This window comes from Podarcis tiliguerta, assembly GCF_965153285.1.
Source record: "Podarcis tiliguerta genome assembly, chromosome: 5".
NCBI lineage: Eukaryota > Metazoa > Chordata > Lepidosauria > Squamata > Lacertidae > Podarcis > Podarcis tiliguerta.
The window spans coordinates 64,670,908-64,697,644 of NC_139538.1; the positions used below are offsets into that span (position 1 = coordinate 64,670,908).

At 39.4% G+C, this 26,737-nt stretch overlaps 1 protein-coding gene across 2 annotated transcripts in view; it reads left to right on the forward strand.

Moving 5' to 3' along the window:
* The window catches only part of PRKG1 (protein kinase cGMP-dependent 1), a 653,626-nt gene that overhangs the window by 471,072 nt on the left and 155,817 nt on the right, over positions 1–26,737 (forward strand). For both annotated transcript variants that reach the window (XM_083443672.1, XM_083443673.1), the window contains one exon: positions 9,709–9,814. In XM_083443672.1, coding sequence (XP_083299798.1) covers positions 9,709–9,814 — 106 coding nt within the window. The remainder of the gene's footprint in view (positions 1–9,708; positions 9,815–26,737) is intronic.

The following is a 26,737-nucleotide window of genomic DNA, read 5'->3' on the forward strand; positions in this document are numbered from 1 at the left end:
TGTTTGTGGCTCTAATTAGAGGCAAGAGGTTTTTATTTTTATTTTGAGGTATTCAAATAATAAAAAATGAATTGCTGTGAGATGCTCTGTGAGTTTCTCAAACACAACAAAGCCATGCCCAGTCCTCCTTCTCTCGCCCTCTCTCTTTTTGGGGGTTATTATTATTCATGAATTAAAGTATCCAGCAGGGCCGGATTGTAAGTGAAAGTATCTAACTGCGTAAATGGATTTCCACATGGCTTCATGCTGGTCTGTTGCTTGAATAAGCTTTATAAGGAGTGTGCTCCACTAGCCATTTTCCATATATCTGTCCAGCTAATGATGTAATATCACAAAATGCATCCTTTAGAATTGGAAGGACATGAAAATAATGTCTTTTTTTGTTATTATGAAACATAATGAAATTAAACTACCTCCCACAATTTGTTTAGTTATAAATGTATTTACCAAAGTGTTATGCGATTGACCTATCTTGAATGAATTCTTTATCTTCTAATCTGTCTTCTTAGCCTGCATATAGCTTTGCACGACTCTTGAATGCCGTACTTGGATCTCAGCTGGAGTCTTTCTTAAGCTCTAGATGCACATGGGCAAGTCATTTTCTGCCATTCTGTAAAAGAACAGTAACAATCGCCTATGTCAGCAGGCTATCTTAAGGACAAATATGATAATTAGTCTCCAGACTAATGTGCTGTAGAAATTATGTAGAGATGTGCTGTAGAAATTATGAATGGTGACAGTATTATGCATGGTTAAATCCTAAACGTTAATCCAAGTGTTGTTGCCATCTGGTTTTCTTTTTCCTTTTGGTGAGTAAGATTCCACAATTCTGCATTCTGGTGGACTTTTATCATTCTCTTTTATCAACAAGGTGGGGACATATTTTCAGTTTTTCAGATTTGATCATTGTGCTCAGCCCATAGAGAAAAATCCAACACACAGTAGTAGATAGCATGGTGGGTCTGCTGCACTCACCTGTCCGTTGATTGAGGAGGCGTCGTGCACAGCCAAGCTGGCACTCCTGGCTGGTGTGCTTACACCATGCTGACCTCCCTACCGCCTTAGTCCTCCTCTCTTCCTCACAAATTAGTAGCGGTTCAGCTGTCAGAAGGTCAGGTGAACACCACACCATGACCATTCCATCTACTCCTGCCTACACTTTGCAGTGGTGCAGTAGATGCAAAACTGCACATTGGACCTCACCACCACGCCAATTATTATTTTTCTAACCTTATCCAAATGCTTTTAGCTTTTGGCAAAATTCCTCAGGTGTTTGCAACATGTAAGAGCCATCAGTTGTTAACTTTGATGGACAACTAGTTAAGACGAACAGTTCTGAGTTGAATTTTCATACATGCCCTTGTCACATGCTGCTTTTCTGCCAGATCAGCTGTAATGCAAGACAGGGCTAAGCCACACACTGTGGAGACCCTCATTTCTCCTCTTGGTAAGGTCAGGGTTTCTTTATAAAGCAAGTTGGAACACAGCATCTCACTGAAGGGTAGGGCAGAGCCATAAATCAAAAGAAGCAAGTTGAGGTCAGTACACCAAAACAGAAGCAGACAACCCACCCACCCCGGAAAACAGACAGAAAAGTATGAAGATAGTCCCCTAGCACTGGCCTCACTGCCATTGACCAGGATACTGAAGGGGAGAGGCAAGGTCAGGGTGGTGGCGTGGGCTCACTGATGGGAGCACTGGATTGTCTCCACTGGCATGTTTGCACTGCTGCAACCTCACTACTGCCTTGAACCTCCACATCTTTGTGCATAGCAGTGATGCTGCTGCCAAGAGCCCAGGTTTGTGGCACCACCCCCTCCCTGCAAGCTGCTCCTGTTGCAAACTCCATTTTGGCTTCCCATTTCTCTTCTTCAGACTCCAAGCTCTAGATCCAAACAGCAATGCTGTACATATTGCAGTCATAAATATATTGGGCACATGCTCGCTGTGAATGTTATGCTACAAATTTAGCTAAACATTATTGAAAATTCTGGGTGTTTTGCCTGACCTATTCTCTGACCTATATCTTCTTGCTAAGGAAACCACATGCTTTGTTTCTGACCTCCATAGCAAATCCAGCTTTTCCAAATCCCCTTTTGCCTTCTGACCAGCTTCAGAGGGACCTACGAATATACTATCACAATTCTAGCTGCCAATGTACAAGCTTCTTATCTAGTTACATACCAAGTTGATTCATATTATCATCTGGATACCTTTTTTATCTTCAATTCTAAACTTTATAATGTTTCCTTAATCCACATTAGTACAACATAATTTTTATAGCCTAAAAACAATGTTGTACTTGGGAGTTGGAGAGGAATGAATTCCTAGCAAAAGAAAGAAAAAGAGTAATGCCTGGTGTATACTACAATTATTGTAGCAATGCAGAAGAAATGTTGAACAGAACAGTTCATATTTGAAAAGATAATCTGCAATTCTTTAATAGATTTTCTAAAAGCTTGTCAAGATGATTTTACATCTTCTGTACATTATTGTGGTTACATAACAAGTCTTTAATCCTATGCCTTCACTTCAAAGTGTCATATCCAATCCTGTTAATGAAAATGCTCACTCTAAACAAGATGTAGCATATAAATCACCTTGCTTTAAATTATCATTTTGGACCATTCCTGTGGTAACAGTATCTTGTTGATAAAATTAGGTATCATGAATTTATATTATGCTCTTGCCTGGTTTTGAAGCATAGGGCAATCACTTGACCTTTTTTGGACATAAAAGAAAAACTACTAAATTTACTTGTGCTGCTTCTTGATGAAATTTATTTTCTTTATCCAGAAAACTGTAGGAAGTAGAAATCAAAAGAAGAAGAAAATTCTGTACTTTAAAAAAACAAAAAAACTTTCTTAAGCTAACAGTAAAAATGTTCTTTTCAATAATTTATGTGAATAGAAGGATGAGGGCAGGTTGTATTAACTGGTAGGAGCCAAAACTTGGCAGAGGCAGAAAATTGGGGGTGGGCCAGCATTCGCTGCTCTAGGTGCCATGATCAACAGCAACCAATGTAAGCAAGCTGTGCCAACATACTGTACTACTGGATTTTAACCCTGGTTCACCTTTTTCCTTTGCTGCCACCTAGCAACAAGCACAACCAAACATGTCAGAGTTGTGCTCCCTCCCCATTAATTGGGACCACCTGGACAGTGCACTCCATGTCTTGCTGTGTCTCTCAGTCTGTACACTAGCACTGCTGCGGTGGATGTTTAATATATAATAAGTTGGAAGGTGGGGGTAACTGTTGCATATGTTTTGCTTCAAATTTGGCAAATTTCAGGTTTTCAGGTCTGGCTTCTGTGTTGCATATGCAGGGTAAACTCTCTCTCTCTCTCTCTCTCTCTCTGTGTGTGTGTGTGTGTGTGTGTGATGTATATTCCGCATTTGCAGCAATAGAGTTCTGTATAAAAATAGTAGTAAATATGCAAGATCATAAAAGGGTAAATTAAAACAATACATCAAATTCGGAGGGATTGGAGAACAAAAAGTCTTTACTTTGGTCTAACAGGATAACAATGTGGGTGTCAAGCAAACTTTTCTTTACAAAGGTAATTCCAAACATTATGTGTGTGTTGTAACTAAGAAGGCTGTCTCACTGGTTACTGCCTATCTCACATAAGACTGAAGGAGCACTCAGTGGAAAGCCTTTGTACATAAGCTTGGTGCATGAACAGGCTGATATGGGATCAGGCATTTTCAGATACCCAGGTCTCCAAACTGTGTATGGTGTTAAAAGTGAGTGCCAGTACTTTGACTTCTGCTAAAAAGGAAGAAGAAAAGGGTGTCAGGGAGAGGCAAAAGAGAAAAGATGAAAGGACAGAAACCAGCAGTTATAGAGAGCCCAAGAGATTATCAGCAGCTTGTCGTCTGACAGTCAGTCTGACGTAGAGGGGGAGGAGGATGAGCCTGGGACAAGTCATGCTGTACACAGAGGAAGTAAGGGGAGGAGTTTTCGCAGACTTGCATGCTGGGTGCGGAAAAGGAGGAAGTAAGATTAGAGGGAGCAACTGCGCACAAGGGGAAGGAGGTTAATGGAAACGCTGGAGATGTACGTTTGAACTTTGTCAAATAAATCAATTGTTTGGAACTGGCTGGGAGCCCGGAGTCTTATCTATGGCCAGCTGGAGAGCACTAAGCCTCTGACACAGGGAGCCATTTAATCTATTAAAACACTGGTGTGCTATATTTCCTGCACCCAGTCCCAATTAGTACTACCCAGCTTGCAGTTTCCAAATAATCCTCAATGGCAGCTTGATGTAGAACAAAATATAGCAGCCATTCCTGAATGTCACCAGAGCATGGGTAACTGTGGCCAAGCTATCTCTGCTGAGGAGAAGAGACAGATACCTCAGCACTCTAGGAGGCACTAAGCTCCACAGTGGTTGCTTGTTCTTGAGTGTCTAATAGCAAAGATGTATTGAGGGGCACCCCAAGCAGTGTACCTTCTGGGAGAGTGTCATTGCATCAAGAAGTTGTGGAACCCCATCTCCATTAGCAGATGAAACACCTACCTATGCAACTTCCATCTTGCCAGGATTTAGCTTCAGTTTATACACGTATCAAAGTTGGGTTTCACATGCCATAAGATCCGAACTCGGGACAGGCAGCAGTGCTTTGACATCTGTGGTTCCTGTGAACCTTTTCTCTTTGGTGAAAGGTGGACAGTTGGAAGGGAGAAGAAGCAACAGGAGCTCAAATAAGGGGCAGCAGCCCATCCCCTAGTGAAATTGTAAGCCTGGATTAAAATTACATTTATTTGCGCTCAGCACAGTGAATGCCGAGTATTAATATTACATATATTTGAAAGTAAACCATTCAAACATGTAATCACAACTGCCACAATGTTTCTTGAATATTTTAGTAGTGGGTGAGTTATAGCTCGAAGGAAAAACAGTGACATTCTAATGGTCTGTCTTACTGGAAAACGGCTATACAGAGGTTACCATGTTTTATTATTAAAATAGCTTTAGCCTGATAGCTCTAAGCAGACTTTAGAAGCGTGTGTGTATATATATATCTCCATCCACTCTGGAATATGAAAAGGAATTAGCCTTTTGCTTGTGTTTTACAAAAAGCTGAGATTGCTTTCTATTCCATATATACTTTACAATCACTTTCCCATGCTTCAGCATGGAATAAAAATGACAGTTTCAAAACAAGCCTTTGACTTGCATTGACAAGCATCATTTTTCTCTCTCTCTGCCCCACAATTCTGCTTGTATTGGTCCTTTCTGAATGGCATTATTTTCTCATTTTGCTTTTGATGCCATGCAAACACAGGTCAGTTTATATTTATTTTAAAATTAGAATATATATATATAGAGAGAGAGAGAGCGCTTGAGTTTTACTTTGTTCTGGGGTATCATAGCTTTGGATCGTGCTGTAGTAAACCCTGTCCTAAACAATCAAAAGCAAATTCACACTCTGGATCATTCTGTAGATTCTTTCTAGTATTCCTATGTTGAATTATTATTACTACTCTTCAGATGTGTGCACAAATGTAGAATGAAAGACAAAGCTCTTAACATCCCAACCCCACAAAGTAAGTGAGTTCACTGTGACTTAGCCTGAGGAACGCGAATATGGATTGCAGCCTAAAGCAATTTACAAAAAAAGTGTTTTGTTCTTTTATTGTTGAATACATTATTATCCTCAGAGTGAGAAAGATGATAGTCCTTAGACACAATTCATAGTCCTTGGCGGAACCCAGAGATTATAATTATTCATTTGTGATTTGTTTTTGTTTTGCATAGTACCCAAATGTGTACTAAAATGTTAACTGCGTAGTCCAGCACTTAAGTGTTTTTCAGGTTCATATATTAATTTGCAGCTGAAAGGGGCAACAGCATAAACAGCAGCCGTTAAGTGTGATTGATTATAGGCCAACCTAATTTACCTTTAATAAGTAGTCCATGTACGTTCATTACATGGCATAGACTTACAGCAATAAGTTTTTTTGCCAAAAGCACACTAAATTGAATTCGTTGGGCCTTTGATTGTGAAACAAATTATAAACAAGTATAAACCCAGCAAGTGCATTAAAGCAGTGACCCTCTGAGATATATTTTGTGGTGCAGGGGTGGTGGAGATGGAAAGATGTTCTATTTCAGAATGCCTTTGCTGATGAAGAACATACGAGTGTCTACATGTGGATTATCACCACACACACACACACACACACACACACACACACTTTGAGGTGTGTTTCAAATGAATGCAGTATCTTCACAAACCATTGATAAGTTTTTATGAATCTTATTGTAGCAAGTAAAAGATACTTTTTATCTAAGTATTTCACTGCAGTCACATAAGATACTCCTGATCTCTCGCACATGGATCTACAGTGGTACCTCTGATTACGACTTAATTCATTCCAGAGGTCCGTTCTTAAGCTGAAACCGTTCTTATCCTGAGGCACGCTTTCGCTAATGGGGCCTCTTGCTGCCGCTGTGCCGCCAGCACACGATTTCCGTTCTCATCCTGGGGCAAAGTTCGCAACCAGAAGCAGCTACTTCTGGGTTAGCAGAGCTCGTAACCTGAAGCATTCATAACCCGAGGTACCACGGTATGTATGAGCTCTGAATGGCATGCACAGCAAGTTTCAAGGTGCCACAACAAATTTATAAGAATTATGCATTTCTGTCTAAATAGAGACGAGTCTCCAACTGTGCCTGACTGAGACAGGCTAGTGGTTATTGAAAGTGTGAGGGAACTGCCACATTCAGTAATGCTTCAACTGGTTTTTGAAAACTCACTGGAAATTAGTACCAGGGTCACTGCAAACATGGAACCCCGCTGGAAAAGGCTGCATGGGAAAAGTGGGACCAGGTCAGGGTTACATACTCCCTGCTTCCATTTCTAAGATTACTCTTCTGTAAGCTGATTTCATATTTAAAAATGGTCAGTGGAGTAATGTTGCATGCATGTATTTGTTCTTGATAAATATATTGCACTATAAAAGTGCAAGTAGATTACATTTTTTAATTATTATTACTATGTATACATCCTGCATTCTCTCTCCCCTCCCCAACAAGAAGCTCAAAGTAGCCCCCCCCCTCCATCCCTGCGGACTGCAGTCCTGTGAAACAGGTTATAGACTGAAAGACAATGATGGTCCCAAGGTCATCCTATGGACTTTGTGCCTGAGTGGCTCTCCTAAATCCTAGGCTGAGACTCTTTAACCACTAAATAGCACAGCGACTATAACTAAAATTGATATTTGTGAATTTCTGTTATATTAGTGGATATTCAAGGAAGTCGATAATGTTGCCTGAGATGATGTTCCTCAGTAAGGGAGACATTAGTAGAGGGTATCTATTAAAAAATGGAGACTTGGAAAAGAACTATGTATTGTGAAGGAAATTCACCTTCACCTCAGGATAGTAATGCGGAGGTGGGACTGAGACAGGATTTGCAGCAGACGGCTAATGGGCAGGTGCCATTGTTTAACCCTTCCTGTAATTCTTTCTTGCACATGCTACCTGGCCAGGTTTCCCCTATTTCCTCTTCACCTAGAGAAGTGACTGAGGAAGGTGAAGTTATTTCCATTTTAAAATTGACTAACTCATGAAGGGTTAGCAACACAAACACACGAAGCCATTTCTGCCCAGCAAATGCTTTCCTTCATATTGCATTTATCACCAGACACATCTTTGGGGAGCAAGTACAACATGCTCTTCTTTCTCTAGGTATTTTAGCTGATAAATTCAAACACAAAGTGTTCAAACACAAAATACCAAGTCAAATTCAAAAGCGTTTTCATGTCTATCTCCACTTCACAGCAACGTCTGCCCTCAGAATTATGTCTTTGTATTATGTCTACATATGAGATAATATTTATATGCACGGATATAGGTAATCCCTCAGCAAAACTGAACAGGTGGCTATTGATGAGTTTTACCAGATGCATGAATGCACCAGAACATTTTCATTATCTTCAAGGCAACTCTTTTGATTTTTAGTTTTTTGTGGGGTTTTTTTTACTATTGAGCATTTTGAATCGTTTTGTGATTGATTTAGAGAACCAGAAAAATAGGCCAAAAAAGGATGCAGCAGGCATGGCAAACTTCAGTGGCAAAATTCTAAGTGACTTCTTAATCCAGCTTCAAACGCATGACAGCACACTGCCTCAATTCATTCTGCAGTCGCTCTATCATCTTGCAGACAACCAGAGTATTTGCTATTCAGCACCATGCAAGTGGCCATGCATTCATTCAGGGTACGGAAAGCCCCAGCCTGAAAAGTTGAATGACAATCCAAACACCTAATGCAGGCAGTTTTCAAATCATGAGATCATTTGAAATTTTCATTCTGCTTTCTTAGTTTTGGACTCATGTATTTTTGCTTTTAAGATACTCACCCCCCCAGCTCTATTGAATTAGATACTTTTTTTTATATGAAAGAAGAACTGAGCGTGGCATTTAGAGGGAGGAGTGGCTTTGGTCGTTTCTGGTTATTAATCCTAGGGTGGAGCCAAACTTTCTCAGAGAAGAATTTTTTGAACACCGCCCCCCCCCCCATCATACACCTTATAGTCAAGTTCTACATGCTGCACAAATAAATGGAAGCTTTTCCTGTCAGGATATATATCATTTGGCAGGATTCTGTGGGTAGGAGAAAGTGTGATCTGTGGGGGATCTATTGTGGGGAATTTTTGAGGGGGGAAAACACATTGTGGCCGGGGGGGGGGGTGGAATTGAGGAATGGAGAATATAGATGTTGTGGTCCTGGAGAGGGATATTCTGTGGGAGGTAAACTGAGGCAGGGAGATTGGGGTTGGTGAGCAGTCTAGTTTCTCAGCTTTTGAAATGCATGGCCTTCAAATTGTCATGGTCATCATCATAAGAATGACTAGGCATATTTTAAAAACTGATGTAGATATTTGGGTGTGAAAAGTCAAATCAGCTTTTTAGGTTTATGGACTATTACACTGGTTAACTTCAGTGCACCCTTGTAGTTGCCAACATTGTGAACTTAGCAGATTTTTGAAAAGTGAGAATTTTTAAAAAATGATTATATATCCTAATGTATATATTTTGTTTCTTTTTTTAAAAAAAAACCCACTCACTTTTCTGTAAGAAGTCATGTGACTCAATAAACTATTATAATAGTATACAGTCATAAATAAGTATTTATTAACTCGTATTTTGTCAGCTTTTCGTTGGAGAATCCTATTTTTTTATTTTAGATGTACTTAGGAATTTGATTATTTCAAACAAAACAAGAGAAATGAATTTATTCTACTACACATGTCATATGATCATATGATCTTAGGAAAGGGTTGTGCCGTGTCAAAAGGTTTTTTATTAAATTACTAGCTATGAGCTCTGCTTAAGAAAACTCATTTTGTATCTTCCTTTCATTATGCTTGATATGACTCTTTCTAAATTTGTTTCCAAATTTATGATGAGATCTTTGAATCAGCTGATGATGAATAAAACTTCTTTAGTTAGAATAATGCATCTGAAATCCATTGCTTGGTAGATTTTCCTTCTTTCTTTCCTTCTTTCTTTCCTTCTTTCTTTCCTTCTTTCTTTCTCTTTCTTTCTTTCTTTTTAATTTTATAGTTTGGAAAAAGAAATTGATCATTCTCACGTTTTCTCACAAATTATTTTCTTTGCAATTCACAAAGGTTTTTTCCCCTCGAATTAAGATTTGCTAATTAAATTTTCCCCTTGTCTTGTGTTTTTTTTCCAGCTCTCGTAAATGTGAAACTTTGGGCTATTGATCGGCAATGTTTTCAAACAATAATGATGAGGACAGGCCTCATCAAGCATACAGAGTATATGGAATTTTTAAAAAGGTATGACACTTGTTTATTTTTTGAAACACACACTAAATTTGCTGCCCTCACTTCTTGGGTTTTTGTGGGGATCTTTTTTTCCTCTTTCTTTTTTGAATGCAGTGTAATGAGCACTCATTTCTGCTCATCACTTTTAATTTTATGTTTTACCCACTTGTTTGGCATAAGAGCTTGAAGAAGGGGAAATGATAACTGAAAAAATCAGCCTCATTAACTGTTTGCTTTTCACTCATTATAATTCATGTGCATGGTTGTTTGTGGAAAAATAACACCAACATCAAACATACAGTAAGCATATAAATACCATTTTCAATATGTGCAAATCAAAGATCTCTCATTAAAAAAAAGACATGTTGAAGAAAAATGTGTTTCAGAAAAATGGTATATGACCTAATTTGCAAACTGTTCCACTTAAAACATTTTTTCATATATATAACTTCCAAATAGAGGCAATTTATGAGGCTTAAGAGAAACAAAAGCTTTTTTGCTGGAGGCATCTGCAAATATGGGTCAAATGAGTCATAGAAGAAGAGAGGCATAAGGATGTGTCTTGTTATCCCTTAAACTTGAATTTAAACTCTCAAAAATTATGCTAGTATTTCTTCCCCGCCACATCATTATAAACCTACCACAGTGTGAAGATATCTAACTATGCAGTGGTTGCTGATTAATGTATGTATTAGTTGCATTTTAATTATAAATAATCAAAGATTAAAAATAAACATGTGGTCCTTGTTCAGAGAAAAAGCGAATACCACCAAAAGCCACCAGGAATATCCAACAAGTCTTGTTGCCTGGGCAACAGTGTTCCCATTAGCCTTTTGTCCTACTCCCATTGAATCTTTCAGTCCAATGATTGGTTTGTTTCTATGTGTCAAGCTTGCAGAGCCCTGGAAAGAGAACAGATCTTGTAAATTAATGAACTGAAGTACTAAGTAAATATGCTAAAGCCATTTCCAAATGAAGTCAATTAATCTCATGGTGAATCTGGAATTGTAAAAATTAAAGCCATTATCAATAAATATGCTTTCATCTTGATCCCATGCAGACAGGGATAATGTTGTGCAAGCAGGTGTGGCTCCTTCCTCTATTCCCTCCCTGCAGCCCCCCTCACATCACCAAAATCTGTTTCAGAGGGTTGGGGGCTACAGGGCAAGTGAGATGAAGCAGAAGCAGAAATTTGTTTTGCAACATGGTGGACATCATTGTATGTCTCCCAAGAGGCTTAGGTGTACCTGACTCTGCATAAGGTTGGACTTTACCCCGCATGCTTATGTTGAATTACTAGAGAGCAAGTCTCATTGAATTTCTCTGAACTCACAAAGATCAATGGAAGCTCCATAGTGCCCTTTGATAAGAATGTACTTATCCTTCCTCTGCTTGTCCTATATCTGTTGCTGTAGCAACTGAATACTGGGTGGCGGTACCCTAGAAAACAGCTTTTGGGAATATCTGATATATGGTTTCTGGACATTCTCACAGTTTTACTACTGGGAATATTTGGGATCATAAAAAATGTGTCTCTAAGCCAGATTGCTTGTTTTGTCCTTCTTCTGGGGTGGAAGAGGATTGATTGACTTGGCACACTTACTTGAATTATCCAGAACTATTTGCTTTGAACATAGTAAGCTGAGTCAGGTCATTGGTCCATCTAGCTACACTGACTTGTTAGGGGGCTATCCAAGATTTGAGATAGGATTTCAGACAGGCGTCTCTTCCTGGAGATGTGAGGCGTTGAACCTGGAATCTTCTGCATGAAAAGCAATGGTCTACCACTGGGCTATGTCTCACCTTGTATTTGCATCTATTACACTGTGCTTGTATTATGTTGTATCACTTTGCTTATATGATACTATATATATAATATTTCATGGGTTAATGGGTGATGAGAGCTGAAGTATAAGGGATTTTGCTATACAGTAGACAACTTGACATTGATTCTGAGCCTTCTGTGTTTTTCTGAAAGATTTTTTTTTTAATGTGGGACCTACTTATCAGATTTATTTACCTTCAGAGTCCATATAGTATGTCCCCAAAATGCTGCTTATATCCATTAGTTGAGTGTGTCTGATGTAGGTCTGGACAAATCAGACTGCTTCCAATCCATGTCGCTTTTGTATGTGTTCACTTTTAAATCTGGGCTTTTTCCTGTATTAAGCTATGAATTATTATTTCTTAATTGCACAGTTTTACATAGAATTTTAGAAACATAGAATCAAAAAATTGGAAGGGACCCCAAGGGTAATCTAGTCCAACCACCTACAATGCAGAATCTCAACTCAAGCATCCAAGATAGATAGCCATCCAACTTCTGCTTAAAAACCTCCAGTGAAGGAGAGTCCACAGCCTCCAGAGGCTTGTTCTTCCTGATGTTTATTTGGAATCGGCTTTCTTCTAACTAGAAGCCATTGGTTCGAGTCCTACCCTCTAGAACAGGAGAAAACAAGCTTGCTCCATCTTCCTTGTGACAACCCTTAAGATATTTGAAGATGATTATCTTATCTCATCTCTGTCTCCTCTTCTCCAGGCTAAACATGCCAAGCTCCTGTATTTGGTCTCAAAATATTCATTTTGATATTTTTTAAATTGAGCCAATAACTGTGTTATGACATTGGGGAAGTGTGAAATAACCTGAGTTCCAGCCTGCACATTATTATGGGTAGTGTGGATTAGATCAGCTGGTATAGTAATTCATGAAGCATGCCTAATTTGGCATAATTTGTTAAGAGAACACTGATCAGCATATCTTTAATGGAGGAAAGAACAGTGGTTAGAGCACCAGGCAGTGCAATGTAGACTGGATATACAATGTGAAAAAAGTATATTAAAATTCCATGTAATCAATGAAGTCAGAAAATCTGAATAGTTATTAAATTTGCTTATTTTGTACAAATTTAAACATTTTGGAATTTCCCATATAGTAATAAGGATTGCACTCTTCATAGTGCCTGAAATGATCTTTGTAAAATTGTCTTCTTCTTATTGCCTAATGCCACCACCCTCTTTATAAGCATTGTCACTACAATCTGTCACAACGTGCTGTCTTGCACAATTCTAACCTACAACACAATAACAGGGAGTGACAAGGGCTTGAGACTGGAGTGGAAATCTTTTTTCAGCTTGATTGAAAACAAACAGGGGAATCTTAACACGAGGACATGGACTTTGATCCAGCCAGTCGTCTTGCTGAAATTCACATACCTGCTCTATTACATTGAGCCCCAAAGTACAGCAAAATGACAAATGATTTACTGGATGTGGAAAATACTGAAAGAAAAACTTTGAAGACTGGAGAATCTATGCCTGTACACTCACATAGTATAATTGTAATGTATATGTCACTTAGATTTTGTTCTAAACTCCTTAGCTGAGGTCTAGAAATTCAGATAATTTGATCTTCCCTTGCTGTTTTTATTCATTAGTGAATGGTTTTAATTATGCATTCTGTTCATTAACAGAACAGCTCTTCCAGTCCTAATGGGCTGAGTGGGCTATTAGGCCCAACTAAAGCTTAGTTCTTAGTGAGGTGCCAATGTTATGTCTAGAGTATATTAAATTATGGGATGGTACTGTAGTGTTCAAATTATAAGAGAAGGGTAGAGGGGGCCATAATGGAATTCACAAGTCATTCCTTGATATCTGCAAATTTTAGCCATTTGATATCTCCCTGTAGCTTTTTACAAGCAGTCACAAAGATGACCAACAAAACTGGTAAGGACACCAGAATCCCCCCACGACCAGTGTAATTCAATAGGTTGGGGCTCACATGATAAAGAATTAGGTCTGTGTCAATTCTCCACAAACAAGGAGCCACCGCAGAACAGGCCCATTCTTGTGTGGTCGTCCTCTGGACCTCTTGTGGAGGAGGGGCACAAAAAAGGGCCTCAGATGATGGTTGCAGGGTCTGGGTTGGTTCATATGGTGAGAGTTGGTCCTTGAGGTATTGTGGTACTGAGTTAGAAAATACAAAAACCGGTGTGAGAGCCAAAATACTCCCTCTCTCTCTCTCTCTCTATATATATATATATAAATATATATATATATAACACACACATATATATAACATATATAGCCAAAATACTATATATATATGTATATATTTTACATTATCATAATTGCAGTGCACCATGCAAATATAAATGATCATACTGATTATTACAAAATGATAGTAAGGGTCCATTTCAACTAGATGCAATCTATTGTGTTTGTACATCACAAAACCCAAGAGCAAGCAGTGATTCTTACCACCAGGTTTTGATAAAGTAAAATCCATTTGACATTCATGTGGTAAGAGTGATAGGTTGTATTCGGGGTTGTTTTTTTACGTTAATTAATGGCATAGGTAGTAAACTATTGCAAATGGTACAAGGACTGAGTCATAACAGGAGGAATTCTGTTATCTCCATTCAGGTGGATGAGTTGCAACTTGGCAGAATTTCTTATTAGAATCCAATACGAAAATAATTTTCCTCAGGAAAATAGGATTTTGTTATACTACACCTAGTTGAAACAGACTTGGTATGGTTACTCATAGTTTGTAAAGTGAATTGCAACTATGATACTTCATATATATATATATATTAAATTTTCTGGATCTTATTATTGCTTGTAGTTCTGTAATCAAAACAAAACCAAGCAGACCTTGGATAGCCTAATATTTAAGGCTGATTCTGTTCCTAGTGCTGGTTCATAGCAATTGAGTGGAACAGTGGAGAAGGAGCTACATAAGAGCCTGAGCTCAAATTATGTTGCAGTTAAAGACACTCATGTATTAAAAGGCAAATGCAATGGACCATCTAACTCATTATACGAATATGTTCAATAATCATAAGCATCATGACACTGTAGTGCTTATGGTTGATTCAGTCCTTAATCGTCCCCAGGATGCACAAGGCCCTAAGTAACTGCAGCATAGACATATATAGAGCTGGAGACATTTCAAGACATTTCTGTGTTGGCCTTTGGCATCTATTATTTCTTACAATAACCAGTTCACACCAGGGACATAGTGGTCACTATCTCATTGGTTCCAATTTCCTTGTGGATTTTGGTCACTGCTAAAAAAAACCCGCAGGAAAAATGATCTGATTGAGTACACCGATTAAGTTATTATCTTGCCTATGTATTGTGCAATCAGCCGCTGATAATTACTTTTGTTGCACTTGGTTTCCATCCCAGTCTAAAAGAGAAGAGATGATCTCCATGGAATCAAAGCTTATTGTTTAGAAAATATCCCAAGATGCCAGTAATTTCATATAGTATAAGGTAATGTAATCAAAAGTTTTAAGTGGAAACTATATTGTTGACCAAAAATAGAGAGAAAATAACATGCCTCTTTCAACAACCAAAATGGCAACGAGACATTCCATTTTGGCAACTGTAACCCTGGTTTAAGGAGCCTTTTGGCGCCTAGCTTATATATCTGAGTTTCTTACACTGTACAAAATGGTTCTGAATCATGATCACCACAGATTTGTCACTTTTTACTTTATTTTGGGTGAAGGCATGAAAATGTTGGTTTGTTCTTTTAAGGAGATTTCTGAAATTATGAACCCCCCAAAATGATACACTGACTACTTTCAGTTCCAATCTCAGAATTATAATTTTATCCCTCGGTCTTTTTCAAAGCTCTGCCAATATTAAGTGATTAAGCTTCAGATTTTAGTAGAGCTTTTCTAAAAGATTGTCAAGATTAATTTAGATGCAGACTTCACAGAGTTTGCTCATCCTTAATTTGAAAGCAAGCAATATGTGACAGAAATTAAGAGGAGCTTTCTAATACTGGCCTGGTGCAGATGTAAAGTCTTTGGATTTCCTAATCATTTCTGAGGCTCACCAAGCCCCTTCCTCCTCTTCTCTTCCCCATTCCTTTTAGGCCTGTGACCCAGGACTATAATAAAACTTATAAGTATTTTTTTGACCCATGCTACATTCCAGTTTATTCTATTTCTGGAAACAGGTGAATGCCCACTCTACACCAAAGCATGGTGGGCTTCCTTGAGATACTGACTCAAGATCTCAGTATTCGGCTTGGGGGAGGGATTATTAGTACATTTAACCAAGAAGAAGTTTGTCAGCCCATGGCTAAAAACTATGGTCAGAAAAGCCACCTCAAATGGACTGCCATCATCCCTCTGGGTTCCGACACTGCCCTTCAATCACTGAGGCAAAGGCTTTGGGACATCTTACATAGTGACCTGCGATCCCAATCTTATGTAATTTGTATCCCAGTATCAGCTGGAATCCAATACGTGTACAATTTTCAGATACCCCCATACCTTAGTAATTTCTCTGTACCTACCTATCGGGGTTTATTTACTAAAGCCAGACTAAATGTATTTCCCTTGGAAGTTCTAAATGGCAGACTGAGAGGCATCCCCTATCAGAATAGGCTTTGTTTATGTTCCCAGGACATCAATTGTATGAAGCATATCCTACTGCATTGTGGGCAGTATGAGCAAGCAAGGGATCAACTGATCAAACCCTTACTGGCAAATTTGCCAGGAAAATCCGAAGCCTCCCATATTAAATATCTTTTGGAAGACAGGTCAAATGATATTACACTGGCCGTGGCAAAGTTTCTTTCAGAGGCTATAAGAAACAGAGATCATTATGCCCTAGATAACACAAAATGACTGCCTTGGTTTCTTCCATCTGTCTGTCTGGTCTTTAACTGTATCTTGTTTTGAAATTGTTTTGTGGGTCTTTGGACCGCAATAAAGTATTGGTTTATTTTGGGATACTAAAATGCCCCACCCCACTCCCCAAATGTGATGTCTGTAGATATTTGGTTTCCTGGATCAGTTATTGCTTGGAAAATAGGATGGAACATTTTTGCAAAAATCAGAATTTCTTGGGGCAGTCCCCCCCCCCCCAAGGTTCTTTTTGGTTTTCAAAAGAAAATTTCTAAACACTTAGATCTTCATCATTGGATGAGTTTTAATTACTACAGTATGCTAAGATTAACTGGTACAAATTGACATCCCAGCAGCAAATTCAAATGCTCCAGAAACATTCTGTACAATTTTTGTGCCAGATACAAAGCTGTAACATTAAATGAAATTCAGGGACATTATTTGCTTCTATGCAGGTATCAGAAGCTAAAATATGAATGGAGAATCTGTTTAACTGAGGCTCCCACTATATTTGACTATTGACCATGATGGCTGAGTCTTATGGGAGTTGGAATTCAACAACCTGACTATACAATAGGTCTACTTCTGTGTAGATTCTGCAGTGAAAAGAGGACTGGGGATCCAAGATCTGGATTCCAAGTTCTCTTGGTACAGCATGTTGGAAAACGTCCTGGGGTGCCCCTGCAGCCCCCAAAGTCTGAGCGTCCTCTGGTATGCACGGCTCTGGAAAAGGCATTTCCCTTCTTCTCCAGTGCGCTTCAGCGACATATATCAAATGATATATACACACTAATCTTCTAGCATAACACAGCAAGAAGCATGAGACATTGTAGAGCTAATCTATGTATTTATTTACACACTATATACAGACAAAGGAATCATGGCGTCTCTCTCTCTCCAGCTCCAAGAGAAGATATGGGCAGAAGTAAAAGCAAAAGTACAGTACAAATAGTACATACAGTGGAAGAGATAAGACTGTCTTCCGTTCCCACAATCTTCCCAAACAAGCATGTGATTTACACCAATCTCATCTGCAGCATCAGAGGTGTGAAATGCTAACACAGAGTGTGTTATATCTACATTAGCTAAACAGATTTCATTGAAGGCTAGTGATAACCTAATTCACTGAACCAAGATTTTGGCAGCTTCCATGTCACACATTTGCAGACATCTTTATAATGTCTTCCCTATAAAGAGCCGAGTGAAACAGTTCTTACATGCTGAAGGCATATAAGAGCGCCAGGGAGAAGAATATGCTAAAGAGATTTGGGGTGAGAACGCAGCCCTGCTTCGCACTGCTCTTTAGAAATAATAAGAAGAACAAAATTATTATTAAAAATAATAGTAATAATAAATAATAAACTGGCTGGGGCTGATTGGAGTTGTAATCCAAAACATCTGGAGGGCACCAGGATAGCAAAAGCTGTTCCTCCTGCTGTATGTGGTCCTCCAGATGTGTGGTAGGAAAATTTATTTCATCACCAGTGAAATACCATTAAGCACTGGCACAGACAGGGCAGCTTTCAAGCCACAGTGCAAGTTTCTTCCAGCACTGGGTAGTTTTTTTACGAGACAAATGTTGGGCTTAAAGTCAGCCCTCAGGGCAGCATATGGCACAAGTTTTATAAGAACAGCAGGTCCTTTCCTTATTTATCCTCTTTTTCCATACTGCTTTAAATGCATCTAGAAGTCCAAACACATGGATATTATTTCTGAAGGAGGTTTGCTTGTAAAGAACTGAAAGCAATAAGGTGTTTTTCACTAAAACTCTGAGCACAGCCAAGCAGTGGAGCAGAACTAAAGTGCCAAAGTATCAAGCTGTCAATTTCATACTCCCCATTTTAATAAGGTTTTTTTGTGTGTGTGTTTTTGGCCTTGGTCAGTTGACTTTCTGTTTTTATTTAAAAGTCTGCATAGGATTGGGGTAGCATTTTGAGAATTTTAACATTGGGTGTGAAAGTTTAATAATCACATCTCAGCCAAGGTAACACCGAGCAATGACTAGCAAAATATGTAAAGTGGATTATGTTATATTTTTATATACAGTACACAAAGTCTTTTTTTCTGGACTGAGTATTTCTTACGAATTTTCTCTGGGGTGTCTCCTGTAGTTTTAATATGCCCCAGCCGAAGAGGAAATCAGTGAGAAGTGTTAAATAATGCTTGTGCCTTTTCTGTCACATTTTTTTAAAAAAACGGTTCACTGGTTTTACACAGAAGGAAATCTGAATAATGGAAATGAACTTTTCCTTAACAAGTCTGTGGGGATTTATATAACATACCTTAGGCCTACTTACAGGTAGTAAAGTGATTTTAAATTAGGTATTCACTGTATTCAATATTTTGATTAGTAGAGCCTTCACTGATTCTTTACTATCATTATAAAGTTCAGGGACATCTATGGAGCACTCACTTTAATGCTAATGGTTCCTACAGCTAGAGAACCCATGCATGTCAATAAGGGATTGTACTGGAAGCTAGATGTGATTCAATGTGAAAGTCAGTTAAGTTCAGAATTAAGCATGAGCTTCAAATTATTTAAATAGCAGACAGCAAGAAAAATGACATGTCGTTAGTGGCCAGCTGTAGTCTCTACAGAAGGTAGTACAGTAAAGATTAGAGATGCTATCACATTTAAGAGTAACATATTGAAAATTAATTTCCAGATATCACCACCTGCAGGGTCAATGGCATCTATTTTAGATAAATTAAGGGTGAAATCCTATGCGCACTTACTTTTGAGCAAACATACATAGCATAGCATAGCATAGCATACATAATCATGGACCCATGTACAGTTTAGCTGTGGGGGTGGGGTGGAAGTAGTAAAGAATGAAAAACACAATCTGCACTGGATAAAAATAGACCACAACTTTATTAATTACAATGTAACAGGTTGGGCATAGGCACTGGGCATATATCCACATGATCAACCAGCTCGTTGTTTGACAGCAGGGGTTGACAATTGCTGAGATTCACCATGGTATGAGCCGCAGCTAGGGCATCATGGCCCATCAGCCCCAGAGCTAGACTTCAGGACATAAATCGCGCCCACCGAGATACCTTACGGGGGTCCCTTGTGGGCTGTGACAGAGTGCCCCTCCCCTATCCCTCCAGCCTAATGCATGGGTCGGCAAACTAAGATCCGGCAAACTAAGGGCCGGATCAGGCCCAATTGCCTTCTAAATCCGGCCCGCGGACGATCCAGGAATCGCCGTGTGGATTGCCAGCACATGTGTTCGTTTACTCTCCCTCACACCGCAGTGGCGGTGCCTCCTCCCTCCCTCCTCCTGGCTTCTCCCTGCCTTGCCTAGAGGAGAGGGGGCTGGGCTTTGTTGGTGCCAGCCCCTCTCCGGAGCCTTCGTGTGCCGCTCATCATCCCTCCGCCACCAGCCCCTACTGCTCGCAAGACACAGGAGCCGCTGTTGGCTGAGCACCCTTCTCGAGCGGCCGCCATTTAATGCAGCCCCTCTCCAGAGCCCTTTCGCGCGCCGCTCATTGTCCCTCATTCATTCCCCTCCCCCAAAAAATATAGTCCGCCCCCCACAAGGTCCGAGGGACAGTGGATCGGCCCCCTGCTGAAAAAGTTTGAGGACCCCTGGCCTAATGCCTCCTATGCCACCAAAGATGGCAGTTTACCGGCTTGCTGACAACCCTATTGCTCCAGCAACCATTCTCAAATACCATTTGAGATGTCCGTAAGCCAAGTGTTGGTACCCTCTGCATACAGGTTTACACCACCAGGCCAATGCAGTTCTTCATTTTTGTATGAAATAGAGGAACAATGAGAAATTCTTGCTCCTGCTCTATTTCTTTTTCAGTCTTGGGGCAAACCAGTGAATATATATTTATACAATAACCATAAATTATCTGTTCCCTGACTTTCTGTGGAGATGGGTCCCTGGTAGATATTCTGAGGCATATCTTCTGAGAAGGAAGGCTACTCATTGGATGAATCTGTGCACAGAACCCACAGCTCCATTTGCCCTTGTGAGTACCTATGGCTTTTGCCCCTTCTCCAAAGGGCTCACCCCGGGAGAATATTGGCAGAATATTTCCCACAAGGTTCTCCTACCTTCTTCCCAGTCAATTGCAAACTAGGAGAACTTCTTTTATTTCTTCTTTTATCTCATAATAATATAGCTCAGCACTTGCTTCCGTAACTAAGAACAGTGGTTCCCTGAAAAGATGTAGAAACAATTTGGAAGGAGACATGTATCTTGGGCAATATTTTCTAAATGAAATAAATATGCATCAGTATAATGAGAATGGCAATTAGGTTGTAGGGCTCTGCCCTTGGCAGTTTAGGTTGCCCCCAAAAGCTTTTGAAACATGAAATTCTCAAATCCATTGATCCCACTCTCTTAACTTTTCAGCAATGGCAGCAGCTGAATAAGATCATGTGGTTTCAATCTACAGCTACATAACCTGGTGATTATTATAGTTATATAATTACAGGTTCTGCAACAAACACTGTTGACGCTTTCAGTTTTATTTTATTTCTTATAGCTGCCACCTGTATTTTCGCTGCTTCTTTCATATGGATATGCTATTTTGCGTTCTTACCAAAGGCCTGCCTAATAGCTAAAAACACACACACAATACATCCCAGTGCTATACATATGATTACCTCTGCCCATGACACTTATAATTCTGACTTGTCAAATAATTCACAAAAGGCTGAGGGTTGGCTGTTCCTGTACTCTGTAATGTCCATCTGTGGGGCAATTTAGGGCTTTCCTGAAATGATGAATTGGTATGTCTGCTAGGAAACAGCTTGTTATAGAGAACTGTAGCACATAAAAATGAAAGCCACAGACTCTGCAACAGAGGCCACAGGTGGTAGCAGGTAATAAGACATCTGCGGATGTTAAGGATTTTGAAGTATTTGACTTTTTAAAAAATGTCCTTTTCAATAGAGCCACGAGTTTTCTTACTGGGATAAGGTCTAATTTGCCAGAGGGTCTGTTGTTTTAGAAGATATAATGTTAAGTTTCAAAGCAAAACAAACCAAGACCTTCATTGTAAGTGTTCTTTTCACTAGATTTACTCTACTGGCTTCTAATGAAAGGAAGAAACTGCTTTTTGTTGGCAAAGAAAAGGCAAATGATCTGGTTTTGTTAGAATAAACTTAACACATAGCTTGGTGGTGTTTGAAAATGTTATCAATGCAAACTGTAATCCAATTAAGCTGTGTGTGTTTATGCAAAATATTGGTGCATACAATGAGGGCTTTATCACGGTAGTTCTTATAGCCAACCAGTCTCCAAAGAGTGGTGCAGATCTTTTCCTATAAGAAATGCCAGTGTAAGATCTATTTAGGGGAACTGTGATCCTTAACTGCATACAAAGTTATGCATCTGCAACTCCTCTAGCTCACTGCCACAACATAACTAGAACTTCTGCAAGCAAATTACAGTCTGCACATGCGCAGAAGCGCGGTCCTCAGGTTGCGGAAACTTCGGGATCTGACCGGACCTCCAAAATGGACACCGTCCGCAACCGGAGGTACCACCGTATATGAGTTTGCCTATGGATTCTGATGGAAGAGTTACTGTGAGATTCCATGGATTTTGTTTGGTCGTCTCCCAATGAAGCATGCATTTGCATAGCTATAAAAAGGGGAAGGGGAGGGTTTTAAAGTACAATACAGTGGTACCTCAGGTTACATACGCTTCAGGTTACATACGCTTTAGGTTACAGACTCCGCTAACCCAGAAATAGTACCTCGGGTTAAGAACTTTTGCTTCAGGATGAGAACAGAAATTGTGCTCTGGCGGCACGGCAGCAGCGGGAGGCCCCATTAGCTAAAGTGGTGCCTCAGGTTAAGAACAGTTTCAGGTTAAGAACGGACCTCTGGAATGAATTAAGTACTTAACCCGAGGTACCACTGTAAAAACAAAATAATCACGATGATATGTAGGGGGATTGGTTGGTGTGCCAGAAAAGCAAGATTTACCTTATAACCTACCTCCCCATAAATTTACCCACAAGGACCCTAAACATTCCCTAGGTTTCATCTCACTCTCCCAGTGTGCAAGACTATATTCACATTGGGAGTGGAGATCTAGTAATCTACATTAGGTAGAGGCTGAAAGTGTATTTAGCATGGGCTAAAAGTAGGGGTAGGCGTCAGGGTGTGCATGCAAACCTTGCCCCAAACGTCCCTGCATGTGGCTGTTCCACTTCAGCGCTTTCCAGCTTATCAAGATTTTCAGTCATGGGGCAGATTTAAAGCACATTTAGCTAAACATACTCTGATGCCCCCTCATACCTCTCCTATCAGTGCAGGAAGATCTGGTGTATCCAGCACATGTGAAGACCCTGAGGCAAGGCTTACATGTGTTCCCCACTTTTTAGCCCAAAGGTTTTGGGCAAATGCCTGGATAGCCTAGGCTTGCTTCTATTATTGATATGCTGGTGTAAAAAGCCAATGAGACAGCCTTCTATTTTTGCAAGGTTTATCTAACTTCAGCTGTCTGTTTTGTTTTTAGTCCTTGTTAAAGCTTAGCAAATTTCGAGTACTATTCCTCCCCCCCCCCCACTTGGCTTGGGAATGATAATTCATAAAGTTTCAGTGTCTTTAAAGAGAGAATTGTGAACAAGTTGGCTACACTTTTTGTGAACCTTTGGGAAAGCAATCCCCCTTGGAAGAAATAACAAGTGGATACAGTAGGTGACCATCGCGTAGACAGCTGGATGGAATAGTACAAAGAAGCCTTTCTGACAAGAAATTGGCTCAATTAGGCAGCAATTTTCACTAAATCATATTGGCCCTTTAGGTGTTCAGCTGTATCTTCAGATATCGGAGAAATAGCTGTAAGCAATCAAGTGACCTGTCTCACACTATAAACAAGAAAGATGGGGTCACTGCTCTGGCTGCCAGAGATTTGGGGATTTGCTCTTAGGTTTTTCAATTCTTCCAGATGTATGACTGGAAGCTTTACAAGGAGTTATATTTGATTTTGTTCTCCCAGGTTATTTGCTGCAATTTTCAAAAAAGTATCCTCTAGTCCCTGCTGCAGTCCTAACATACATAAAACATCTGGCCATTCAGCTTCAGACATTTGTATATGCTGAGCAGCATGAGCTTGGAATCACTGCAATAGAACAAGTTTCTTGCTTCACATGAGTGTATAAGGGTATCTAGTTCTGTTGATTCACTTCAGTCGCATGAGAGGCCCTTTCTTGATGCCTTTCTTGTGTAAATAAGAAAACTTACTATATTATTTGGTCATAATATAGTAAAGTTTATATACTAGCTTACAGCTATGCACTGTATATGTCAAAGCCTTGTAAGTGGAAATAAGTAATTATGTTCGTAGGTAAATAACAGCTTCCAACTGTAGATTTTGGATCAGCCAAAGGAAGTAAAGGAGATCAGTGCTTATTTTAAAAGAGAAATATTTGTTGAAGTGAGCCTGTTTTCAGTCTACAGCATACCGCTGTTTGATATTACGTGGTTTATCAATGCCTTTGAATAAATAAATAAAATAGCAACCACTTTACGGCTATTGAGGTAACTTGTACTAAAGAACCGGATTGCCCATTGGCACTGCCTCCTCTTATAGTCATCCTGTCTCCTGTCCCAAATCATTGAGCTTTATTTGAAAAGTTGGAATTCACACACTTATTGAAGTAAGGAAGATAAATTAATTTGTGGTTAATAAATAAAGACAGGTTGTCAGATATGGTTAGGGATGCTTTACAGATGTTGCTCAGATTACAGCTGTACGTAGGATATTGTGTACAGTGGGATCCAGTTGGTGCCCATGCATTGGTAACGTCCTCCACCCTGATCTGAAAGGTCTGAGGGAGCCAATTTTCGGCTTTTGCCAGAGGTTGCATGGGCGAGAAATATGCCAATATCACTTTCTCTCTTCTTTCATTGGTGGAGACATCCAGCAGACCAAAAGCCTTTCCATATGTGAGTAAATACGTGTGCATTGCTATGTGTGACTATTTCCTCATCGTCGCTATGTGGGTGGCGCTGTGGGTTAAACCACAGGGGTGAGCTCCCGTTGCTCGGTCCCTGCTCCTGCCAACCTAGCAGTTCAAAAGCACGTCAAAGTGCAAGTAGATAAATAGGTACCGTCTTAGTCATGCTGGCCACATGACTGTACGCTGTACACCAGCTCCCTCGGCCAGTAAAGCGAGATGAGCGCCGCAACCCCAGAGTCGGTCACAACTGGACCTAATGGTCAGGGGTCCCTTTACCTTTATCCTTTGCAAGAACATGCCATGATTTTTCTTTAAGAAAAATGATTAGTTGCAAATATCTAATCTACAGCTGTTTCTGTTTCTTTTAAAATGAGTAGATTCTGATTTAAAATGAAACGGCTTTGATTTTTAATTTTATGTATGGGTGGGGAACTATGCATTAATTTGTTTGTGGTTGTGCATTCTTTCACTTGTTTTGAGGTGCTCTGCAAAACAGGATAGAGGATACTAATACAAGTGTTAAATAAAAAAGAAATAAGGAGTCCAGCTTTCCTGCCCAGTATAAATGTGTGAAAACAGAGGTGTTTAAGAGTCTGAGAAGACCCTGTAACAGAGACTTAAACTGGCCTTGAAGACCCACATTTTTGTTGTGGCTTTCAATGGCTAATTTTTAATTGAGCTGTGGAGATAGCGTTGTGGTCTGGTTTTTGGAGTTTTCCCTTATGCTGGGCTATTGGCTGCTTTTGTACTAATTTTTTAAAATAGTATTATGAATGTTTTAAACAGGATTTTTTTTGGGGGGGGGGGTAAAGTTGTAAGCTGCTTTGTGAAGGGTGTATTTTAAAACACGAATTACAAATTTGTTAAACAAATAAATATCACATCTTTCCAAAGACTATCAGTTCAGTAGTCATAGAATTTTTGTAGAATTGGGAGGGACCTTGAGAGTCATCTAGTCTTGCCACAGCCATCAACCTTCTGGTTAATAGCCAGACACACTGACCCATTGCGCCACCTGAGGTATTGCTACTTTTATGTATATTGGATTGGTTCCAGAATAAGTTAGTTACATTTAGGTACCATTGAAATAAATGGGCAAGATTACTCATTGCTTAGTTCTCATTGAAATCAATGGAACTTAAGTTCAAACAACTTAGTCTGGTTCATCCCATTCTCAGGAAAATTGCCAGTAGATGCATACAGAAAGTCTATTTCTAAAGTACACCCGGGGCAGAAGTCTAGCATTTGCCACAAAAAATTAACAAACTTTGTTTCCATTGGCTACCATTGTGCTGTTACATCACTGGCTTATAATGTCTCCATATGGGTTATACACGATTACTGTGGCTTTCAGCTGCTATATTTTATAATATGCTTGCATGTATTTTTTATTATTGATATTCATGCACTATCAGCTTCATCTTGGATGAGGATGGACAAAGCTCAATGAATTCTAAAAGCATTTCTTTTCAAAAACAAAATAAAACAAACCCTGAGCATAAGTCAGCTGTGTAGGCTAATGTTTTGCATGAACTACTGCAGGGCCAAAGATTCATCCTATTTACAGTTGTACTAATCAGGACAATTATTTAATGATAATATGTAATAGCACTATATATAATGAAGATTGGTTATTGTGGCCATGGGTCTATATTTATTAATCTACACAGCTGAGCTATGATAATTTTAAGCTAGTTTAAAAACAAATAATAATAATAATCTCCAGTTATATTTCTTCTAAATACATGAAGCGGAACCAACATGCTGTATATCTCTAATTAAGAAAATGAAAGCGCTTTCCTGACTTTGTTTTGCTGTGGTTCCTTGGGTGCAAGATTCTTTTTTTTCTTTTTCTTTACAGATTTCCCGATCATCACTATCTATTTTATTTTCACAGATTTTGTTCCTTCATTTCCTGATTAGAGTAATTCACACTCGGGGGAAAATGAGAGAGAGCTATCCAAACAAATGTAAATTGACTAATTTTAGACAATTATCCTGTCAAATGATTACGTTTGCTCACATTATGAAAGGAAATTGAACAGCATAAACAGTGGTTCATTACGGCTGTGTGTAGGAATGTGTGTGTAGGTTGTACCGCATACACATAAATAACTATAATTTCTTATTAATGTTCTATAGTGTGTTTCAGTGCACAGTGTTGTTTGTTAGTATCAGTAGTCTCTGGGTTACCTATGGTTTTGATTCTTCAATATGCATTGCTAGAGTGGCCAGATGATTGATTGATTGATTGATTGATTGATTGATTGACTGAGGTGGCTTGACCTGGTGGTAGCAGTGCTGAGCTGGAGGGGTCCAAAACAAGTGAAGCTTAATGCACACAAGG